This window comes from Mauremys reevesii, linkage group 10 (genome assembly GCF_016161935.1).
Source record: "Mauremys reevesii isolate NIE-2019 linkage group 10, ASM1616193v1, whole genome shotgun sequence".
Lineage (NCBI taxonomy): Eukaryota > Metazoa > Chordata > Testudines > Geoemydidae > Mauremys > Mauremys reevesii.
In genome coordinates this window covers 47,919,119-47,938,147 of record NC_052632.1, presented here as the reverse complement: position 1 = coordinate 47,938,147, position 19,029 = coordinate 47,919,119, and the positions used below count along the sequence as shown (strand labels likewise).

Genomic DNA, 19,029 nt, shown 5'->3' with positions numbered 1-19,029 from the left:
TCAAATTTATTTTGTCACTAACTGTCAACAGATAAGGCTCTGAACACACATGACGAACAGAAGTGTGGAGTCAAAATGTACAAGTTTGACAGTCACTTGTCAGAACAGAAGCACACTTCAACATAACAGTATGACTAATATTAAACTCTCACTCATTTCAGAACTTAATTAAGCCCTTCACCTCAGGAAAAGTTCCCCCCCCCCAAAAAGGGGGGGGCGCTTATGCCCTGCCCTGTAGGTCAACAAACTTCGGCTCTTTTGATTCAATAGAGGAAGTTAATTCCAAAGTTGAGGACCCTCTACTCCTCTTATGTTTGTACTTACGGGTTGGCAGTAGAAATATCCAAATTGTTCTCAACTACTAAGTACAAAGGGAAATAGATTGTCTTAAGTATCTAAGATCCAATCCACAAAGTGCTTTATAGACTGAAGTCATCACCTTGAGAAAGTTTTTGTGGACTCCTCCCCCACTGCCCAAAAGTATTGCTTATGTTCTCAGCGAGATCTGCAAAACACCCTGTTCTGTTCCTAAAGCCAGGTTTCCTACATGGGAGAGTATCAAGCTACTCACTGAGCCATCACCAGCCTTACCACAGAAGGCTTTGGCTAGTGAATGACAGTGACAAACCATGATGCTGTTACTCAGTGTCACCCCAGATGGAAATCATTGTGGGGGAAAAGGTAATTATTTCAAGTTTCCCTTCCCTCTAGGAAAAAAATAAAAAAAAGAGATAAGCCATGCAAACTCCACTCCAGTGAAAACATTGTATTTATCCCCAAAGAAATAGTCATTGATTATTGGAGTAATGATGGAAACAAACACTGAAGATCTGGAAGCCCTGAATGCGCTATATGTGCTGCTTACAACAGTGCATGAATTTCTTGCTCTGTGAGATTATGAGTCCAAGTCCACACTGAGAATTCAAACTCATGGAGAAGCAGCAGTGACATCGCTGAAGCCATTACCCTTGAGCCCAAATCTCAGACCTAGAAAAAATGGTTACTCACCTTCTCATAACGATTGTGCTTCGAGATATGCTGTTCATGTCCAGGGCTGCCCAGAGGAGGGGGCAAGTGGGGCAATTTGCCCCAGGCCCTGGGCCCCACAGGGGCCCCCACGAGAGTTTCTCAGGGCCCCTGGAGCGGGGTCCTTCACTCACTCCGGGGGCCCCGGAGCTTCTTCCACTCCGGGTCTTCGGCGGCAATTCGGTGGCGGGGGGTCCTTCTGCTCTGGAAGGACACCCCGCCGCCGAATTACAGCTGAAGTGGGACCTGCCGCCGAAGTGCTGGGTCTTCGGCGGCAATTCGGTGGCGGGAGGCCCCCACCACGGGTCTTCAGGGCACTTCGGTGGCAGGTCCCGGAGCGGAAGCACCCCCTGCCACCAAATTGCTGCCGAAGCGGTGCCCCCCGCCCCCGCTGCCGAAGACCCCAGGCCCCCTGAATCCTCTGGGCGACCCTGTTCATGTCCATTCCAATCAGGTGTGCACACACCGCGTGCACGACAGCTGGAAGATTTTTCCCCTAGCAGTATCCGTAGGGTCAGTCTGGGCACCCCATGGAGTCGCGCCTTCATGACACTCAATATAGGGCCCTGCTGACCCGAACCCCCCTCAGTTCCTTCTTGCCAGCTACTTCAACAGCAGGGTAGGAGGGTGGGTATTGGAATGGACATGAACAACACATCTTGAAGAACAACACTTATGAGAAGGTGAGTAACTTTTTTCTTCTTCGAGTGCTTGTTCATGTCAATTCCAATCAGGTGACTCCCAAGCCTAAGTTCAGGAGGCAGGGTTGGAGTTGTCCACTGATTGGAGCACCGCTCTACCAAAGGCTGCATCATCTCTGGCCTGCTGGGTAATCGTATAATGTGCGGTGAAACTATGTATGGAGGACCGCGTCGCCGCTCTGCATATTTCATGGGGGGGAACCTGCATCAGGAATGCAGCTGAAAAAGCCTGAGCCCTGGTGGAGTGTGCAGTGAGCAGAGGGGCAGGCACCCCTGCCAGGTTAAAGCACTTTTGGATGCTGGATGTGATCCACGATGAAATTAGTTGAGAGAAGACTGGATGACCCTTCATTCTGTCTGCCACAGCCACAAATAGTTGAATGGACTTTCAGAACGGCTTTGTTCTCTCAATGTAAAAGGCTAATGCTCTGTGGACATCCAACGAATGATGCCTCTGCTCCCTGCTACTTGAGTGTGGCTTAGGATAGAACACTGGGAGGAAGATGTCCTGGTTGACGTGAAATTGCTAGACAACTTTTGGGAGAAAGCTGGGTGAGGCCGGAGCTGAACCTTGTCCTTAAAGAACAAGGAGGCTCTGATGTTAGGCTCTTGAGCTCAGACACCCTCCTGGCTGAGGTTATTGCTACCAGAAATGCCACCTTGTACAAGAGGTAGAGCATGGAGCCAGGGCCGCCCAGAGGGTGGGGCAAGTGGGGCAATTTGCCCCGGGCCCCACAGGGGCCCCCACGAGAGTTTTCGGCGGGTCTTCAGCGGCAGGTCCTTCAGTGCCACCAAACAGACCTGGAGCGAGTGAAGGACCTGCTGCTGAAGACCTGGAGCTTCTTCTGCTCCAGGTCTTCGGCGGCAGGTCCTTCACTTGCTCTGGGACCCACTGCCGAAGTGCCCCGAAGACCCGGAGCGGAAGGACCCCCACCGCTGAAGACCCCAGGCCCTCTGAATCCTCTGGGCGGCCCTGCAGGGAGCATGTTGTTAGCGGTTCAAAGGGCGGCATTGTCAGTATAGAAAGGACCAGGTTGAGGTCCCAGGCCGGGACCAGCTGTCGGACTTGCAGATATAGCCTGTGGAGATCTTTGAGGAAACGGCTGACCATAGGGTTGGCAAAGACTGACCGGCCCTCTGTGCCTGGATGGAAGGAAGAAATGGTGGCCAAGTGAACCCGTACTGATGACATGGACAGACCCTGCTGCTTGAGATGGAGAAGGTTGTCCAGTATGAGTGGCATAGAGCCAATCATAAGGGACAAATGATGCTGCGCCGGCCAGATTGAAAATTTCTTCCACTTGGCAAGGTAGGTAGCTCTGGTGGAGGGTCTCCTACTGCCAAGGAGAACTTGTCTAACTGGGTCTGAGCAGGAGAGCTCCATTGGGTTCAGCCATGGAGCTTCCATGCTGTGAGGTTCAACTACTCAAGGTTCAGGCGCTGGAGATGGCCATGATCCTGGATTATCAAGTCCGTGAAGAGCGGCAAGGTGACTGGGGCTTCCACGGACATGTCCAGGAGCAACGTGTACCAGTGCTGGCGGAGCCAGGCTGGAGCTATCAATATCACAACTGCTTGAGCCCTCTGTATCTTGAGAGCACCTCATGAATGAGAGGGACGGGTGGGAACGCGTATAGGAGATGGCCTCTCCAGGGAAGGAGGAACACATCCATTATGGAACCCAGGCTGTGATTCAGGAATCATAGAAGATTAGGGTTGGAAGAGACCTCAGGAGGTCATCTAGTCCAACCCCCTGCTCAAAGGAAGGAGAAGAATTGCTGACACTTCCTGTTGTGTCGCATGGCAAAGAGGTCTACCTGGGGAAAGCTCCACTGCTGGAAAATAGAGTTCGCGATGTCCGGGCACAGGGACCACTTGTGGCCATGGAACAACCTGCTGAGATAATCCGCTAACTCATTCTGTACCCCAGGGAGGTATGATGCTTGCAGGTGTATCGAATGCTCTACGCAGAAGTCCCACACATGAGGGCTTCCTGGCACAGGGGAAAGGAGCGTGCCCCCTCCATGTCTGTTGATATAAAACATCACTGTGGTGTTGTCTGTCATCACTGATACACATCTTCCTCCTTAAATGGGCTTGGAAAAGTTGGCATACCAGGAGTACTGCTCTCAGCTCTCTGACACTGATGTGGAGAGCGAGCTCTGCCTGAGACCAGAGGCCTTGTGTCCTGAGGTCTCCTAAATGTGCTCCCCAGCCCAAGTCTGATGCGTCCGTAACCAATGAGAGAGTTAGCTGGGGGCTGGTGAAGAGGACCCCTGCACACACCACCTGTGGGTCAAGCCTCCACAGAAGGGAGTCAAGGACCAGGTGAGGCAGAGTCACAACCCTGTCAAACTGTCCCGAACTGGTCAATACACCGAGGCTAGCCAGTTGCTCCAGTCGTGGAGTCTGAGCCTGGCATGTTGCACCACATAGATACAAGCGGCCATGTGTCCCAGGAGTTTCAGGCAATTCCTTGCTGTGGTGGTGGGAAACTGCCTGAGACTCCAAATAATGTCGCCCAGGGCCCGGAACCTCGATTCCCATAGGTACGTCCTGGCCTGGGTTGAATCCAGTACCACCCCTATAAATTCTATCTGGTGAACCGGGGACAGTGTTGATTTCCCCACATTCAGAAGGCCCAGTTCATCAAACATCATTCTTATAAAGTCAACTTGTGATTCCACTTGAATCCTGGAGCAGCCCTTGATCAGGCAGTTGCTGAGGTGTGGAAACACCTGTACCTGCCGCCTGTGGAGGAACGCGGCCACCTAAGGTATTTTCTGTGGGACGGTGTGATTGCTATATGAAAGTACACATCCTTCTAGTCAAGGGCAGCATACCAGTCTCCTGGACCCAAGGAAGAGATGATAGAGGCTAAGGAGACCATGCGGAACTTGAGTTTTTTCATAAATTTGTTGAGCTCTTGCAGGTCTAGGATGGGCTTGAACCCGCCCTTGGCTTTCAGTATCAGGAAATACTGGGAATAGAAGCCCTCGCCCTTCTGCTCCTGAGGAACCTCTTCCATTGCTCCCAGCAAAGCAGCGAGAGCACCTCCTGTATGAGTTGCTCATGAGAAGGGTCCCTGAAGAGGGATGGGGAAGCGTGGTGGAAGTGCGGGAGGGCAGAAAATTGAAGTGAATATCCCCTCTCTACCGTGTGAAGCACCCAACGGTCCAATGTAATCTGGCCTACGCAGGGTAGAAAGGGGATAGACGGGATGAAAAGGTAAGGCAGGATGGATCCAGTCTTTGCACTGGTGCATCGCCCCAGGGCGCACCTTCAAAAGGCCTGTTTTTGGCCTCAGGAGGGTTTAGACTGGCCAGAGCCCTGCCCAGAGGAGGGATGAGGTCTCTTCCTCGAGTTCTTACTCTTCCTGCGCGACCCCTCATGCCTACCCTGAAGTTGATAATTCCTCAGTGGGGGCTGAGGTCTAAAGTGTCGCCGTTGGTTGGCAGGGGTGTGGAGGCCCAGAGATTTCAGGGTGGCCCAAGAGTCCTTGAGACTCTGCAGGCGAGAGTCAGTCTTCTCAGAGAACAAAGACTGACCCTCAAAGGGGAGGTCCTGGACTGTCTGCTGTACCTCGTACAGGAGGCTAGAGACCTGAAGCCAGGAACTCCTTCTCATAGCCACCCTGGTAGGTACGCTACCCCCGGTAGCCATGGTGCGAGACGCTGTGTCCACAGTGTCTAAGACTGCCTAAAGGGATGCACGAGAGATCAATTTGCCCTCCTCTACTAGTTCAGAAAATGCTGTGTGAGAGTCCATAGGCAGGAGTTCTGCAAATTTTTCCATGGTCCCACAAGTATTGTAATTGTACCTGCTAACCACCGCCTGATGGCTAGCGATATGGAGCTGCAATACACCCCCCCCCACCAAATTGAATAGATTTTCCTCCAGAAGAGGTCCAGTTTTTGGCCTCTCGATTCTTTGTAGAGGGCCCCTGGTAGCCCTGGTGCTTGCATTGGTTGGACATATTCCCTATCAGAGAGTCCAGCAGGGAGTGCGTATATAAGTGTTCATACCACTTGGAGGAGACTAGATATCTCCACTCATACCTTTTCATGGTAGGTGACAATGAGGATGGGGTCTGCCACAGGGTCTTAGTGGCATCACTGATGGTCTTAATCCAGAGGGGGGGAGGGATAGCTCAGTGGTTTGAGCATTGGCCTGCTAAACCCAGGGTTGTGAGTTCAATCCTTGAAGAGGCCACTTAGGGATTTGGGGCAAAAATTGGTCCTGCTAGTGAAGGCAGGGGGCTGGACTCAATGACCTTTCAAGGTCCCTTCCAGTTCTAGGAGATTGGTATATCTCCAATTATTACCTTTTTATTACCTTTAGCAGCCACACAATATGGGATGGCCCTGGAGGGGAAAGGCTATCGACCATCGGGTTGGCATCCTCCACCACTCCTCCAGTTTGATGTTTAGGTTCTGGGCCACCTGTCTCAGCAGCTGCTGTAGGACCCTGCTGTCCTCTAAGGCTGGAGAGGTTGATAAGCCAGCCATCACTTCATCCAGAGACGAGAAGGATGAGGTGGTGACTGGTACTGCTTCCTGCCCTTGGCCCCATTGGGGTTCCGCGGGGCGAGGATCACCAGTGCTGCTGTTGGTGCTACGGACAGTGCCAGGATCAGTGCTGGGATTGGAGCCACGCTCAGTGCCAAGGATGTGAAGCAACTGGCGCCCCCATCGTCAACACCGCAATCAGTGCCGAGATCATTGATGTCGGTATGGCTGCTGGATGGGCCCCCGCCAGGATCCCTGGTGCGGAAGGCGTGTGCAGCAGAGGCCACTGATGCCCATCTGGAACCCTGGCTCTGCCCCTGGCTTTAGTGATAGGCCCAGGGTGTCCAGAAGGGCCACTGAGGAGTCTGCCACTGTCCTGGCCACAGTGCCAGGTACAGCTGTCTGTTGCAACAGGAGTGAGATCTTCTGCTCCTACTGGAACGCGATGACTCCGCTTCCGACTGAGGTTTGCGACTGTGATGACCACAGAGGAGTGGAGCCCCTTGGTGCTGGAGAGAGATGCCAACTCGGGGACTGGAGCGGGCCACCGGTGCCAGGAGTCGATACGCTGGGGATGATACCCTCATCACCACCATCATCGCCGGCTTACCCACAGAATGTATTGGGCCAGGAATCGGTGCCATCAAGCAGTGCGGGTCCAGACTCAACTGGACCCCTCCTGGGGCAGGAGTCAGCGGAAGCTCCACCGATTGGGTGCCTGGTGGAGACTTGCTGGCCACCTGGTCTTTAGACCTGGTTGGGGAACGCCCTCTATTGGCCTTCGTTTTGTGGGGCACCGGGGAGTGGGGCCTCACAGATGTCTGGGACCTGTGCGCAGAGCTGTGGCAGTGCTGAGGGTCTCTAGAGGAGTCCTTCCTCAGCACTGGCTTGCATATCGACGATGCTGGAGCACTGCGCGCCAAGGAAGCAGCACTTGGGGCTGGGTCCGCCGCACTGGGCTCCAAATGAGGCCCACATGCAGCCTCTATAAGCAAAACTCAGAGGTGTTGTTCTCTGTCTTTAAGGGTCCTGGGGCAAAACCCTCTACAGATCTTACAATGCTCCCTAAGGTGACCCTCACTGAGACAATTCAAGCATGAAGTGTGTGGGTCACTTCTCAGCATAAACCTGCCGCAGTCCGAGCACAGCTTAAAGCCCGGGGACTGAGGCATACCCCAGTGCCAGGGAAAAGCATCAGGGCAGGGGGGAACCCCAAAGGACACTTATGAGAAAAACTAAGTGTAACTACTCTACTACTAAATCTAACTATATATACACAAAGGGTGATACTGTGAAGCACGCGCTTGCTGAGGAAAGAGCAATGGAGTTCCAGCTAGCCGTCACAGGCGGTAAGAAGGAACTGGTGGTGGGGGGGGTCACGTCAGCAGGGCTCTATATTGGGCACCATGAAGATGTGACTCCGGGGGGGCACCCAGACCAACCCTGCAGATACTGCTAGGGGAAAAATCTTCCAGCTGTCATGCACGTAGCGCGCTCACACCTGATTGGAATTGACATGAACAAGCACTCAAAGAAGAGCTTGATAATACAAAAGGGTCAAATTCTCACAAGAGTGATTTGTGAGTGTATAAAACAACATCAGTTTATCAGATACTATTGAACTGGCAATACACTTCACTAGGTAAGGCTGGATCTTCTAACCTCAGCTTCTCCCTGAAAACACTGAAGGTAGAGCAGCAAAATTTGGCAGGAGTCTATAAAGTAAAAAATATATACACTTTTTTTTTAAAAAGAAGCCAAGGACTGAATAGGCAAGATAACCTCTACAGGGCATGCGGCATGAGAAAGCCTGCACTCCCACTGCCTTTGACGTACCTATTCTATGAATTCAGTCTCCATGGTTGTCATTTTAGCATTTTTCACCAGTATAAAATTCCCTTAAGATTAATTAAAAAAAAAAAAAGAAGAAAAGAAACCTGAGCTATAGATTCCAACCCTTGTAAACGCTTAACAATACCTGCGAGAGAGATCAAAGATTTTAAAGTGAGCCAAGTCCGTTCCCACAGCCAGGAAATTCCCGCAGATATCCAACAGGCAGGGATTCCCCTCTGCTTCAGAGAACACCAGCAGCTGTTTGACAGTACCCTGGGGAGGGGAGATAGCAGCAACTTTAAATGTTAACTTTCCGACAGGGAGGTTTTTCTGTCAATTAAGCTTGCACATCAAGCCCACTTCTGTTTTATCCCAACCACCACCACCAATTAATAAGTGCATCATAGCAATTTCTTGATACTATCCTATCTAGGAACAGCTATACAATAGACCGGGGGACAGGGAGGGGGAAGACAGTTACCCACCTTTTTGTAACTGTTGTTCTTCAAGATGTGTTGCTCATGTCCACTCCATTGTAGTTGTGTGTGCACTCACTTGTGCAGCTGTCAGAGACTTTTCCCTTAGCGGTATCCATTGAGCCAGCTGAGGTGCCCTCTGGGGTGCTCCGCTCACACTGCGGTATATCAGGCGCTGCCGGCCCTACGCCCTTTCAATTCCTTCTTGCTGACAACTCCAACAGAGGGGCAGGAGGAATGAACACGAACACCACATCTCAAAGAACAACAGTTATGAAAAGGTGGGTAAACATTTTTTTTTCTTCGAGTGTTTGCTCATGTCGATTCCATTGTAGGTGACTCACAAGCAGAATCCTCCGAGGTGGACTCGGAATTCAGTCTTGCAGATTGAAGCACTGGCTCTGCCGAAACCACGTCATCTTGAGCTTGTCGGGTCAGCGCATAGTGCGAAGCTAATGTGTGGACGGATGACATATTGGAAAAGATGGGGATCAATATGAAAATTGAAAGGTGGATAAGGAACTGGTTAAAGGGGAGACTACAACGGGTCATACTGAAAGCTGAACTGTCAGGCTGGAGGGAGGTTACTAGTGGAGTTCCTCAGGGATCAGTTTTGGGACCAATCTTTTTATTGCTGACCTTGGCACAAAAAGTGGGAGTGTGCTAATAAAGTTTGCGGATGACACAAAGCTGAGAGGTATTGCCAAGACAGAGAAGTACTGGGATATCATACAGGAAGTTCTGGATGACCTTGTAAACTGGAGTAATAGTAATAGGATGAAATTTAATAGTGAAAAGCGCAAGGTCATGCATTTAGGGATTAATAACAAGAACTATTGTTATAACCTGGGGACTCATCAGTTGGAAGTAACAGAGGAGGAGAAGGACCTCGGAGTATTGGTAGATCACAGGATGACTATGAGCCGCCAATGTGATATGGCTGTGAAAAAAGCTAATGCGGTCTTGGGATGCATCAGGAGAGGTATTTCCAGTAGAGATAAGGAGGTGTTAGTACCGTTATACAAGGCACTGGAGAGACCTCATCTGGAATACTGTGTGCAGTTGTGGTCTCCCATGTTTAAGAAGGATGAATTCAAACTGGAACAGGTTCAGAGAAGGGCTACTAGGATGATCCGAGGAATGGAAAACCTATCTTATGAAAGGAGACTGAAAGAGCTTGGCTTGTTTAGCCTAATCAAAAGTAGGCTCAGGGGAGATATGATTGCTCTCTATAAATATATCAGAGGGATAAATACCAGGGAGGGAGAGGAATTATTTAAGCTCAGTACCAATGCAGACACAAGAACAAATGGATATAATTGGCCATCAGGAAGTTTAGACTTGAAATTAGATGAAGGTTTCTAACCATCAGAGAGGTGTGAAGTTCTGGAACAGCCTTCCAAGGGGAGCAATGGGGGCAAAAGACATATCTGGTTTCAAGACTGAGCTTGATAAGTTTATGGAGGGGATGGTATGATGGGATAGCATAATTTTGGCAATTAATTGATCTTTGACTATAAGCGGTAAATTGCCCAATGGCCTGTGATGGGATGTTAGATGGGGTGGGATCTGAGTTACTACAGAGAATTCTTTCCTGGGTGTCTGGCTGGTGAGTCTTGCCCACATGCTCAGGGTTTAGCTGATCGCCATATTTGGGGTCAGGAAGGAATTTTCCTCCAGGGCAGATTGGCAGAAGCCCTGGGGGGGGGTTCGCCTTCCTCTGCACCATGGGGCACGGGTCACTTGCTGGAAGATTCTCTGCATCTTGAAGTCTTTAAACCATGATTTGAGGACTTCAATGGCTCAGACACAGGTTTGATACAGGAGTGGGTGGGTGAGAGTCTGTGGTCTGCGTTGTCCAGGAGGTCAGACTAGATGATCATAATGGTCCCTTCTGACCTTAAAGTCTATGAGTCTATGACCAGCAAATTTCCTGGATCAGCACTTGAGCAAGGAAGACTGCCAATGCGCCCTAGTTGAGTGAGCCGTCACGATTGCGAGTGGGGACACCTTTGCCAGCTCATAATAGTAACAGATGCAGGCCATGATACAAGACTAAATTCTCTGGGCAGACACTGGGTGACCCTTCATCCTGTCTGCGACAGCAACAAACAACTGCGTAGACTTTCGGAACAGCTTTGTTCTATCTAGGTAGAAGGCCAGTGCCCATTTGATGTCCAGGGTATGCAGCTTGCGTTCCTCATCCATTGCATGAGACTTTGGACAAAGGACCAGTAAGAATATGTATTGGCCAGTATGGAACTGGGAGACAACCGTGGGCAGAAATGCCGGGTGTAGACGCAGCTGGACCTTGTCCTTATAGATGATCGTATAAGGTGGTTCCGACATGAGCGCCCTGATCTCGGATACCCTACAGTCCGAAGTTATAGCAACTAAGAAGGAAACCTTCCATGATAGAAGTAGGAGGGAGCAGGAAGCCAAGAGATCGAAGGGGGGTCCCATGAGTCTTGACAGCACAAGCTTCAAGGAGAGAACCGGTCCCGGATATGCGGGCACAGGCGCTCCAGACCTTTCAAAAACTGTGCCGTCATAGGATGGGTGAAGACTGACCTGCCTTGAAACAGAGGGTGGAATGCCGAAATGGCTGCCATTGGCTTGGGCCCTCCACCGTTCCCTGGAGTTGGTGGTGGGTCCTTTCGCGGGGAGGAACTCCTTGGGGCTAAGCCCTTTTGTGGGTCTGGAGTGGGCATAAGGCCCCAACACGGTCTTTTGCCCAGAGCCCCCTGGTCGGGCTTGCTTGGTGCCGACTTCTTTGTTTTCTTCCTTGGCACCGGGGATCGGTGCCGGGAAGAGCCTGATGCCAGGGGTGCACTATGCAACAAAGCTGAAGTGCTGTGTGCCATGTTGGGCCATGCCGGCTCCAAAGCTGGGCACAGGGCAGCCTGCAGCAGGAGGACCCTGAAACTTACGTTGCGCTCTCTCTGTGTCCAAGGACAAAAGTTCTTACAGATGTGACAGCGCTCCTTTATGTGGGATTCCCTGAGGCAGCTTAGACAACTATCTTGCAGGTCACTAACAGGCATAGGCTTGAAATCTGGAAACTGGGGCATGCCCCACCTGGGGCAAAATCCCCACCAGGACACTATCTAACTAGACACTTAACAGCTAACTAACAATGATTAAACTATTTACAGCTAGAAGCACACAGCTGAGATAGGAGAGAACCGCTGACCACTTGTGAAGCAAGGGACAGAGGTGCTCTGACTGACCACCACAGGCAGTAAGAAGGAACTGAGAAGGCATAGGGCTGGAGGTGCATGATATACTACCCCTAAGGAAAAAGTATCTGACAACCGCATACATGGGTGCATGCACATAGGCGCGTGCAAACAGACAATGGAACTGACATGAGCAAGCACGTGAAGAAGAACTGGTCTTCCTGGTGGTCCCTCTGTCAAAGTCTCATGTAGCGGGGTGACCACCCGCTCCAGCCTGGAAGGGGTTAGAAAAGCCCTGCAGAGGGCTGGGGCTGGGCTGATTGGGGGAAGTGGCTGCAGCTGGGGCCACACCCCAAATGGAGCAACAGGGCCTTATAAGAAGGCCAGGGAAGCCAGGAAGAGAAGAGTCTCTCTCTAGCTATAGAGGGAGATGGGCCTGGCTGCGGGGAGCTGGGGAGTTACCTGAGTGACGCAGGGCTGGGGAAAGGCTGAGGAGCTGGGGAGCTCTAGCCTGGAAAGCCCCAGGCTGCAGCCTAGCATTGGGCTAACAGATACTGGGGGTTGCAGGGGGCAGCCCAGGGGTAGGCCCCAGCAGCAGGTCCAAACCCAACCTTGCCAGTGATGAGTAGGCTGATACTGCAGTCTGCTCCAGGGCGCAGGGGCTAAACAATGACTGGCAGCAGACATATACTGAGGCAAGGTGGGGATAGTGGGTGGGGGTTCCCCAGGGAGGGGGAGACCCTAAGACTGAGAGGGTTACTGCCAGGGGGCAGCACCCCATGTAAAAGGGCACTGGGTCCAGGGAGAGACACGGGTGCCAGAGGACAGGCAGATCACCAGCCTGCAGAGGGCGCTCCAGAGCTGAATCGAGCTAATTCCCAGAAGTCACCAGCAGGAGGCGCCGCAGGGGTGAGTCCGCTTGTCTACATCTCCCCACCTGTGAGCTGCATTACAGGTCCAAAGCTTTAACATACATCTTCACAAAGATTCACTTTACAATCCTGCCCAAAAGATAGGATTGTGATTTTCTTCAGCTAAGAGGGATAAATGGATAGCATTCCCTTTAGATCTATCAGTGCTTAACCAATCAGCAAGTCAGAGTTCACAGTACAACATGAGTCTCATCCTGTCTCTAGGAGTCAAACATACCATGCTCACAGCACTTTTAGCCTCCATGACACAAGAAACAAAACACAATTGAATTTGGTTTGCTAGATAGTTTTATTATGTTTGTGGCCATATTTTTTAAAACTCTACATAAGTGAAACACAGTCTATCCTATCTCCTTTGAGTTATATTGAATTTGGTACAGAAATTCTGTATTTATTCTACGTATAACCATACATATTAGGGAACAATCATAGGTTTCTCTTTCTGATTCTCATAGACTAGCACAATGCTGCAATAAAACGGTTACTTACCTTGCGTAAATGTTGTCCTTTGAGATGTGTTGCTCATATCCATTCCATGTCAGGTGTGCAAACGCCATGTGCACTGTTGCTGGAGATTTTCCCTCCAGTGGTATCTGGGTGAGCTGGTTCTAGCACCCCCTGGAGGCCTGCACAAATGCGCCAGTAAAAGGGACACCACTGGCCCTGCACCCTTCAAATTCCTTCTTGCCATCAACTCCGACAGCAGGGTAGGAGGGCAGGTCATGGAATGGACATGAGCAACACATCTTGAAGAACAACAGTTATGAAAGGTAAGTAACCATTTTTTCTTCTTTGAGTGCTTGCTCATGTCTATTCCATGTTAGGTGACTCACATGCATTGTCCTTGGAGGTAGGCTAGGAGTTCATGGGTGTGCCAATAGCAACACAGCATTCCTGAAACTGGAGTCGTCTCTGGCTTGTTGGGTGATTGCATAATGAGACGCAAACCTGTGGATCAACAACCATGTTGCAACCCTGCAGATGTCCTGGATCAGTATTTGCGTCAGGAGGGCCACTGAAGATACTTGTGCCCTTGGTAGAATGGACCTTCACAATGGCCAGAGGCAGAACGTTCACTTGCTCATAGCATGCCCAGATACAGGCCGTAATCCAGGATGAAATCCTCTGTGAGGACACCAGGAGACCTTTCATTCTATCTGCGACTGCAACAAACAGCTGCATTGATCTATGTAAGGGGCTCATCCAGTCAATATAGAATGTAGGCATCTTTCCTCCTGACTTATGGTTTTGGGAATAAGATTGGCAGAAAAATGTCTTGGTTGACATGGAACTGCAATACCATCTTGGGTAGAAAGGTTGGGTGGATACGCAGTTGGACCTTCTCTTTAAAGAACAGTGTAAGGAGGCCCTGAGGTTAAGGATGAAGCTCTGAAACTCTCCTGGCCAGTGATTGCCACCAGGAAAGTGACCTTCCATGAGAGAAGCAGCAAGGATGCCAAGGACTCAAACGGAGGCCTTGTGAGCCTAAAGAGTACCAGGTTGAAGTCCCAAAGCAGAATTGGTCACGGACCTGTGGGTAGAATCTCTCCAACCCTTTAATGAACTTCCTTGTCATCTCCTGTGCGAAGACCAATCTGCCTCAGATTGGGGGACAGAACGCCAAGATGGCCACCAGATGAACCTTGACTGAAGACAGTGAAAGGTCTTGCTGCATCAGGTGAAGAAGATATTCCAAGATGGACTACAACGATGCCTGTGATGGGCACAGGTTCTGCTCGGCTGCCCAGCAAGTGAAGCGTTTCCAATTGGCCAGGTAGGTTGCCCTAGTTCAGAGCTTTCTGCTACCTAACAAAATTCACTAGACCTGCTCCAAGCATGCTCTCTCATCCAGATTTAGCCATGCAGCAGCCAAGACATCAAGTGCAGGCCTACTAGATTTGGATGGAGAATCTGCCCGTGGTTCTGTGACAGCAAGTCTGGTCTAAGAGGGAGCATCCACGGGTCTGCAACTGCGAGATCTAGGGGCATACTGAAGAGAAGGTTACTCACCCTGTGCAGTAACTGAGGTTCTTCAAGGTGACTCCCTGTGAGTGCTCCATTTCAGGTGTTGGTGCATCCCTGCACCTTTGCTCGGAGAGGTTCAGCAGCAGTGCCTGTGTGGGTAGCACGTGCATGATGCCTATCTCGCAGCACCGTTGACACCTTATCTAGTGCATGCGCGACCTGTACCCCTCAGTTCCTTCTCTACTGTAGAGTACTTTTACGGACTCCAAAGTAGAGGGGAGGATGGGTTGTGGAGCACCCATGGGGGGGAACATCTTGAAGAACCTCAGTTACTGCACAAGGTGAGTAACCTGCTCCTCTTCTTTGAGTGATGTCCCTGTGGGTGCTCCACTTCGGGTGACTCTAGAGCAGTGCCCTCATGAGGATGGAAGGAGCTTTGGTTAATAGAGGATAACACCACTAGCACAGCTGTGCATCTGATTCTGGGCTTTGTGTAATTGCATAGTGTCTTGCAAATGTGTGCTTCAGAGGCCAGGTGGGAACTCTCTCTCTCTATATATATATATCTGTGAGTGGGACCTTAAGAAAGGCTATGGATGAAACCACTGATCTGTTAGAATGCGCTCTGGTGCCCGCTGGAGGTTGTATGCCGGTTAGTTGATAGGATAGATGAATACAACCTGAAATCCATTTTGATAGTCTCTGCACTGATATAGCACCTCCTTAGATCATTCTGCCACAGATATGAATAGTTTTGGGGATTTTCTAAACGGTTTGGTTCTATCCAGGTAGAATGCCAGAGTTTGTCAAATGTCTAAGATGTGTAGAGTAGCTTCCTGTGCATTCTCATATGGTTTGGGGGGAAATGCAGGGAGGTGTAGAAGTTGATTAATGTGGAAAGATGAAGAAATTTTGGGCATAAATTTTGGATGTGTCCTCATAGTAACCTTTTCCTTAAAAAATATGGTATATAATGAATATGCCATGAGTGCCCCTATCTCACCCACATGTCTGGCTGATGTGATTGCTATTAAGGAAAAGTGTAGTAAAGAGCAAGTCACCAGGAATTCAAATGGTGATCTAGTAAAATATTTAAAAACAAAATTCAGGTCCCATGGCGGTGTGGGTGCATGCAGTTCAGGGTGGATTGTCTGAATTCTTTTGAGTAAGCGTTTAGTGATTGGATGGGCAAATAGTATTGTGCTATCAATTTTTTGGTAGAAGGTGTTGATAGCAGCTAGGTGTACTTTAGTCAAACTAAGAGACAGTCCAGAGTTTAAGTCGAGTATGTAATCTAATATGAAAGGCAGGAGTGCTGAGACCACAGTGACATGTTTGTCAGTGCACCATGCAGTGAATCTCTTCCACTTCCGCAGGTAAGTTTTACCTTCTACTGTTTAGTAGGGTATGCTTGACCTGTTTCAAGCAGGCTAGTTAATCATGAGTGAACCATGGAGAAACCACACTTTCAGGTGGAGCATCTCTAGGTTCAGGTGGTGAGTCTTTCCTGCGTCTTGTGATAGAGCTATCAGGATGATCCTGGCTTTGTTGGTTCTTCTTTTGTGTATCACTCTCGTTAACGCTGGTATGGGTGGAAACACATATAATAGAGGGGCTTGCCATTTTAGGAGGAATGCATTCCCCCCATCGATTGGGGTCCGAATCCTGCTCTAGAGCAGAATTACAGACATTTGTTGTTTTGATCTGTTGCAAAGGGGCCCCACTGTTGGAATATGTTGTGTAATATCACGTCATTCATCTCCCATTCGTGAATTTTTCTACTGAGTGTGTCCGCAGTAGTGTTCTGGCATCCTGGTAGATAGGAGGCCAAGATGCTGATATTGTCTCGGATGCAACAGTTCCAAAGTTCCATGGCTTCGGTGCAAAGTGAGTGTGATTGGGCTCCTCCTTGTCTATTTACGCAGAACATGCAAGCAATGTTGTTGGTCATTACTTGCATGTTCTGGTTCTTTAGCATAGGCAGGAAGTGGAAGCAAGCACTGAGAACTGTCCAAAGTTCTAACAGATTTATGTGCAGGTTCGTTTCTTTGGGGGACCACCATCCCTGAATTTTGTGTTGTTGCATGTGTGCTTCCCATCCTATGAGGTAGGCGTCTGTTGTGAATCCTGCATGAATGGGATCCCTGAACAGAAATTGCTGGGTTGTGTCCACCTGTAGCAGGGTGGACCCCTGCTCCTGCCCTGAGGGGTTTTAAAAGCGACCTGGCAGGGCTTGAGAGCGGCTGCTCTCAAGGCTGGGTTGATTGAGGAAGTGGCTGCAGGTGAGGCCACGCCCCAAACTGAGCGACAGCTGGCCCCTATAAAAGGCCAGGGAAGCCAGAAGCAAGAGAGTCTCTCTCTGCCTATAGAGAGAGAAGAGCCTAGCTGCAGGGAGCTTGAGACTGGATACCTGAGTGAAGCAGGGCTGGGGAAAGGCTAAGGAGCTGGGGAGCTCCAGCCTGGAAAGCCCCAGGCTGCGGCCTAGCAGGGGGCTAACAGGTACTAGGGGTTGCAGAGGGCGGCCCAGGGGTAGGCCAAGGCAGCAGGCCCAAACCCTCCTTGCCAGTGATGAATTGGCTGATACTGCAGTCTGCCCCAGGACGTGGGGCTAGACAATGACTGGCAGTAGCCATACACTGAGGCAAGGTAGGGATAGCGGGAGGGGGTTCCCTGAGAAGGGGAAGCCCTGAGAGAAAAGGGGTTACTGCCAGGGGGAAGCACCCCCATGTAAAAGGGCACCGGGTCCAGGGAGGCGGATCACCGGCCTGCAGAGGGCGCTCCAGCGCTGGACAGAGCTAATTCCCGGAGTCACCAACAGGAGGCGCCGCAGGGGTGAGTCGGCCCGTCTACACCACCACATGAGCGATGTCTTGATTTTGGCAAATATTGTGAGTCATCTGTTTAAGCAGTGTTTGTGCAGCCTGTAGATGGTTGCTAACCAGCCCTGCAGACAGCACATGTGCAGGCGCACATGTTTTATCACGAATATGCTTGCAGCCATGTGGCCTAAAAGTTGGAAGCAAGTGCGGGCTGTTACATGTGGACTGTTCCTTACCATATCGGTGAGATTGTTCATTGAGTAGAACCTGCTTGTTGGTAGTGACACTTTGGCTTCCACTGAATGGAGGTAAGCCCCAATGAATTCCAGCTGTTGAATAGGGCTTACGGTTGATTTTTTTCTCATTTATTTGTACACCCAGGTATTGAAAGGAAGAAATAGTCTGTCGAGTGATCCAGATGACCTCCTCTCGAGATTGGGTTTCAGTAGGCAGTGTCTAGATAAGGGAAATTATGATTCCTTGTTTTCTTAGGTGTGCCACCACTATTTGCAAGGCTTTGGAAAAGACTCAAGGTGGATAGACCAAAAGATAAGACTTGGTATTGGTAGTGGTCTGTTCCAAGTGTGAATCTCAAGAACCTCCTGTGGACAGGATGTATGGTAATATGAAAATAAGCTTCTTGTAGGTAGAGGCCTGAAAACCAGTCCCGTTGTTCCAGTGCGGGTATGATTGTTGCTAATGTGACCATCCTGAATCTTTGTCTTCTGACAAACTTGTTTTCTGAGATCCAAGATGGGCCGCCACCCCTCATTTTTCTTCTGGGTTAAGACGCAATGGGAATAGAAAACCTTCCCTCTGTGGTGAGTGGGAATTTGTTCCATTGCACCTAGTTGCATCAGATGATTTCTCTCTTAATGCAGTAGATGCTCGTGAGAAGGGTCCCTGAAGAGGGAGGGGAAGGTGGGAATAGAGATAAATGGGATGGAATAGCCCGTATTGATGATTTCTAGGCCCCATTTGTCCATGGTGAGTGAATACCACCTCAGGTAGAAGGGGAAGAGGCGGTCTCCGAATGGGTATATGGATGGTGTCGTCAGCACTGTAATAAGTGGGAGGTCATTCAGACCCTCAACCAATCTTTAAAATTTGCTGCGTTGAACATGAAGAAAGTTGAGATGCTGATGATGGTGGTGGTCTCTGTCTTTGTGGTCTCTGTCTCTGCCTTTGTTGTTCATAAGGGTGATGTTGTTGTTATGGATAAGGTTGATATCTGTTCCACTGGTATGCTCGGAACCTGTTTTGCCTCCGCTTTGTGGCATGTGTATAGATGCCAAGCGTGCAGAGGGTCGCCCGGGGAGTCCTTTATGGTGTGTAACACCTCATTAGTTTTTGCTGCAAAGAGCATCTCACCGTTGAACAGCAGGTCTTCCACTGTGGATTGATTTCACATGGGAAACCTGAGGAGTTCAACCATGAAGCTGAACGCATGACTATAGCAGTGGACGCGGATCTTGCTACTGTGTCTGCTGTATCCAGGGATGCCCATAATGCTGTCCTTGCTATAAGCTGTCCTTTGGAAAACAATTATTTAAATTGGTCTCTTTTTTCCTCCAGAATGTCAATAAAATC

The 19,029-nt window shown here is 50.0% G+C and overlaps 1 protein-coding gene across 7 annotated transcripts in view; it reads right to left on the bottom strand.

Annotated features, from left to right (window-relative positions):
• Positions 1-19,029, bottom strand: part of IFT140 (intraflagellar transport 140) — a 261,963-nt gene that overhangs the window by 112,472 nt on the left and 130,462 nt on the right. For all 7 annotated transcript variants that reach the window (XM_039490901.1, XM_039490902.1, XM_039490900.1 and 4 more), the window contains one exon: positions 8,214-8,341. In XM_039490901.1, coding sequence (XP_039346835.1) covers positions 8,214-8,341 — 128 coding nt within the window. The remainder of the gene's footprint in view (positions 1-8,213; positions 8,342-19,029) is intronic.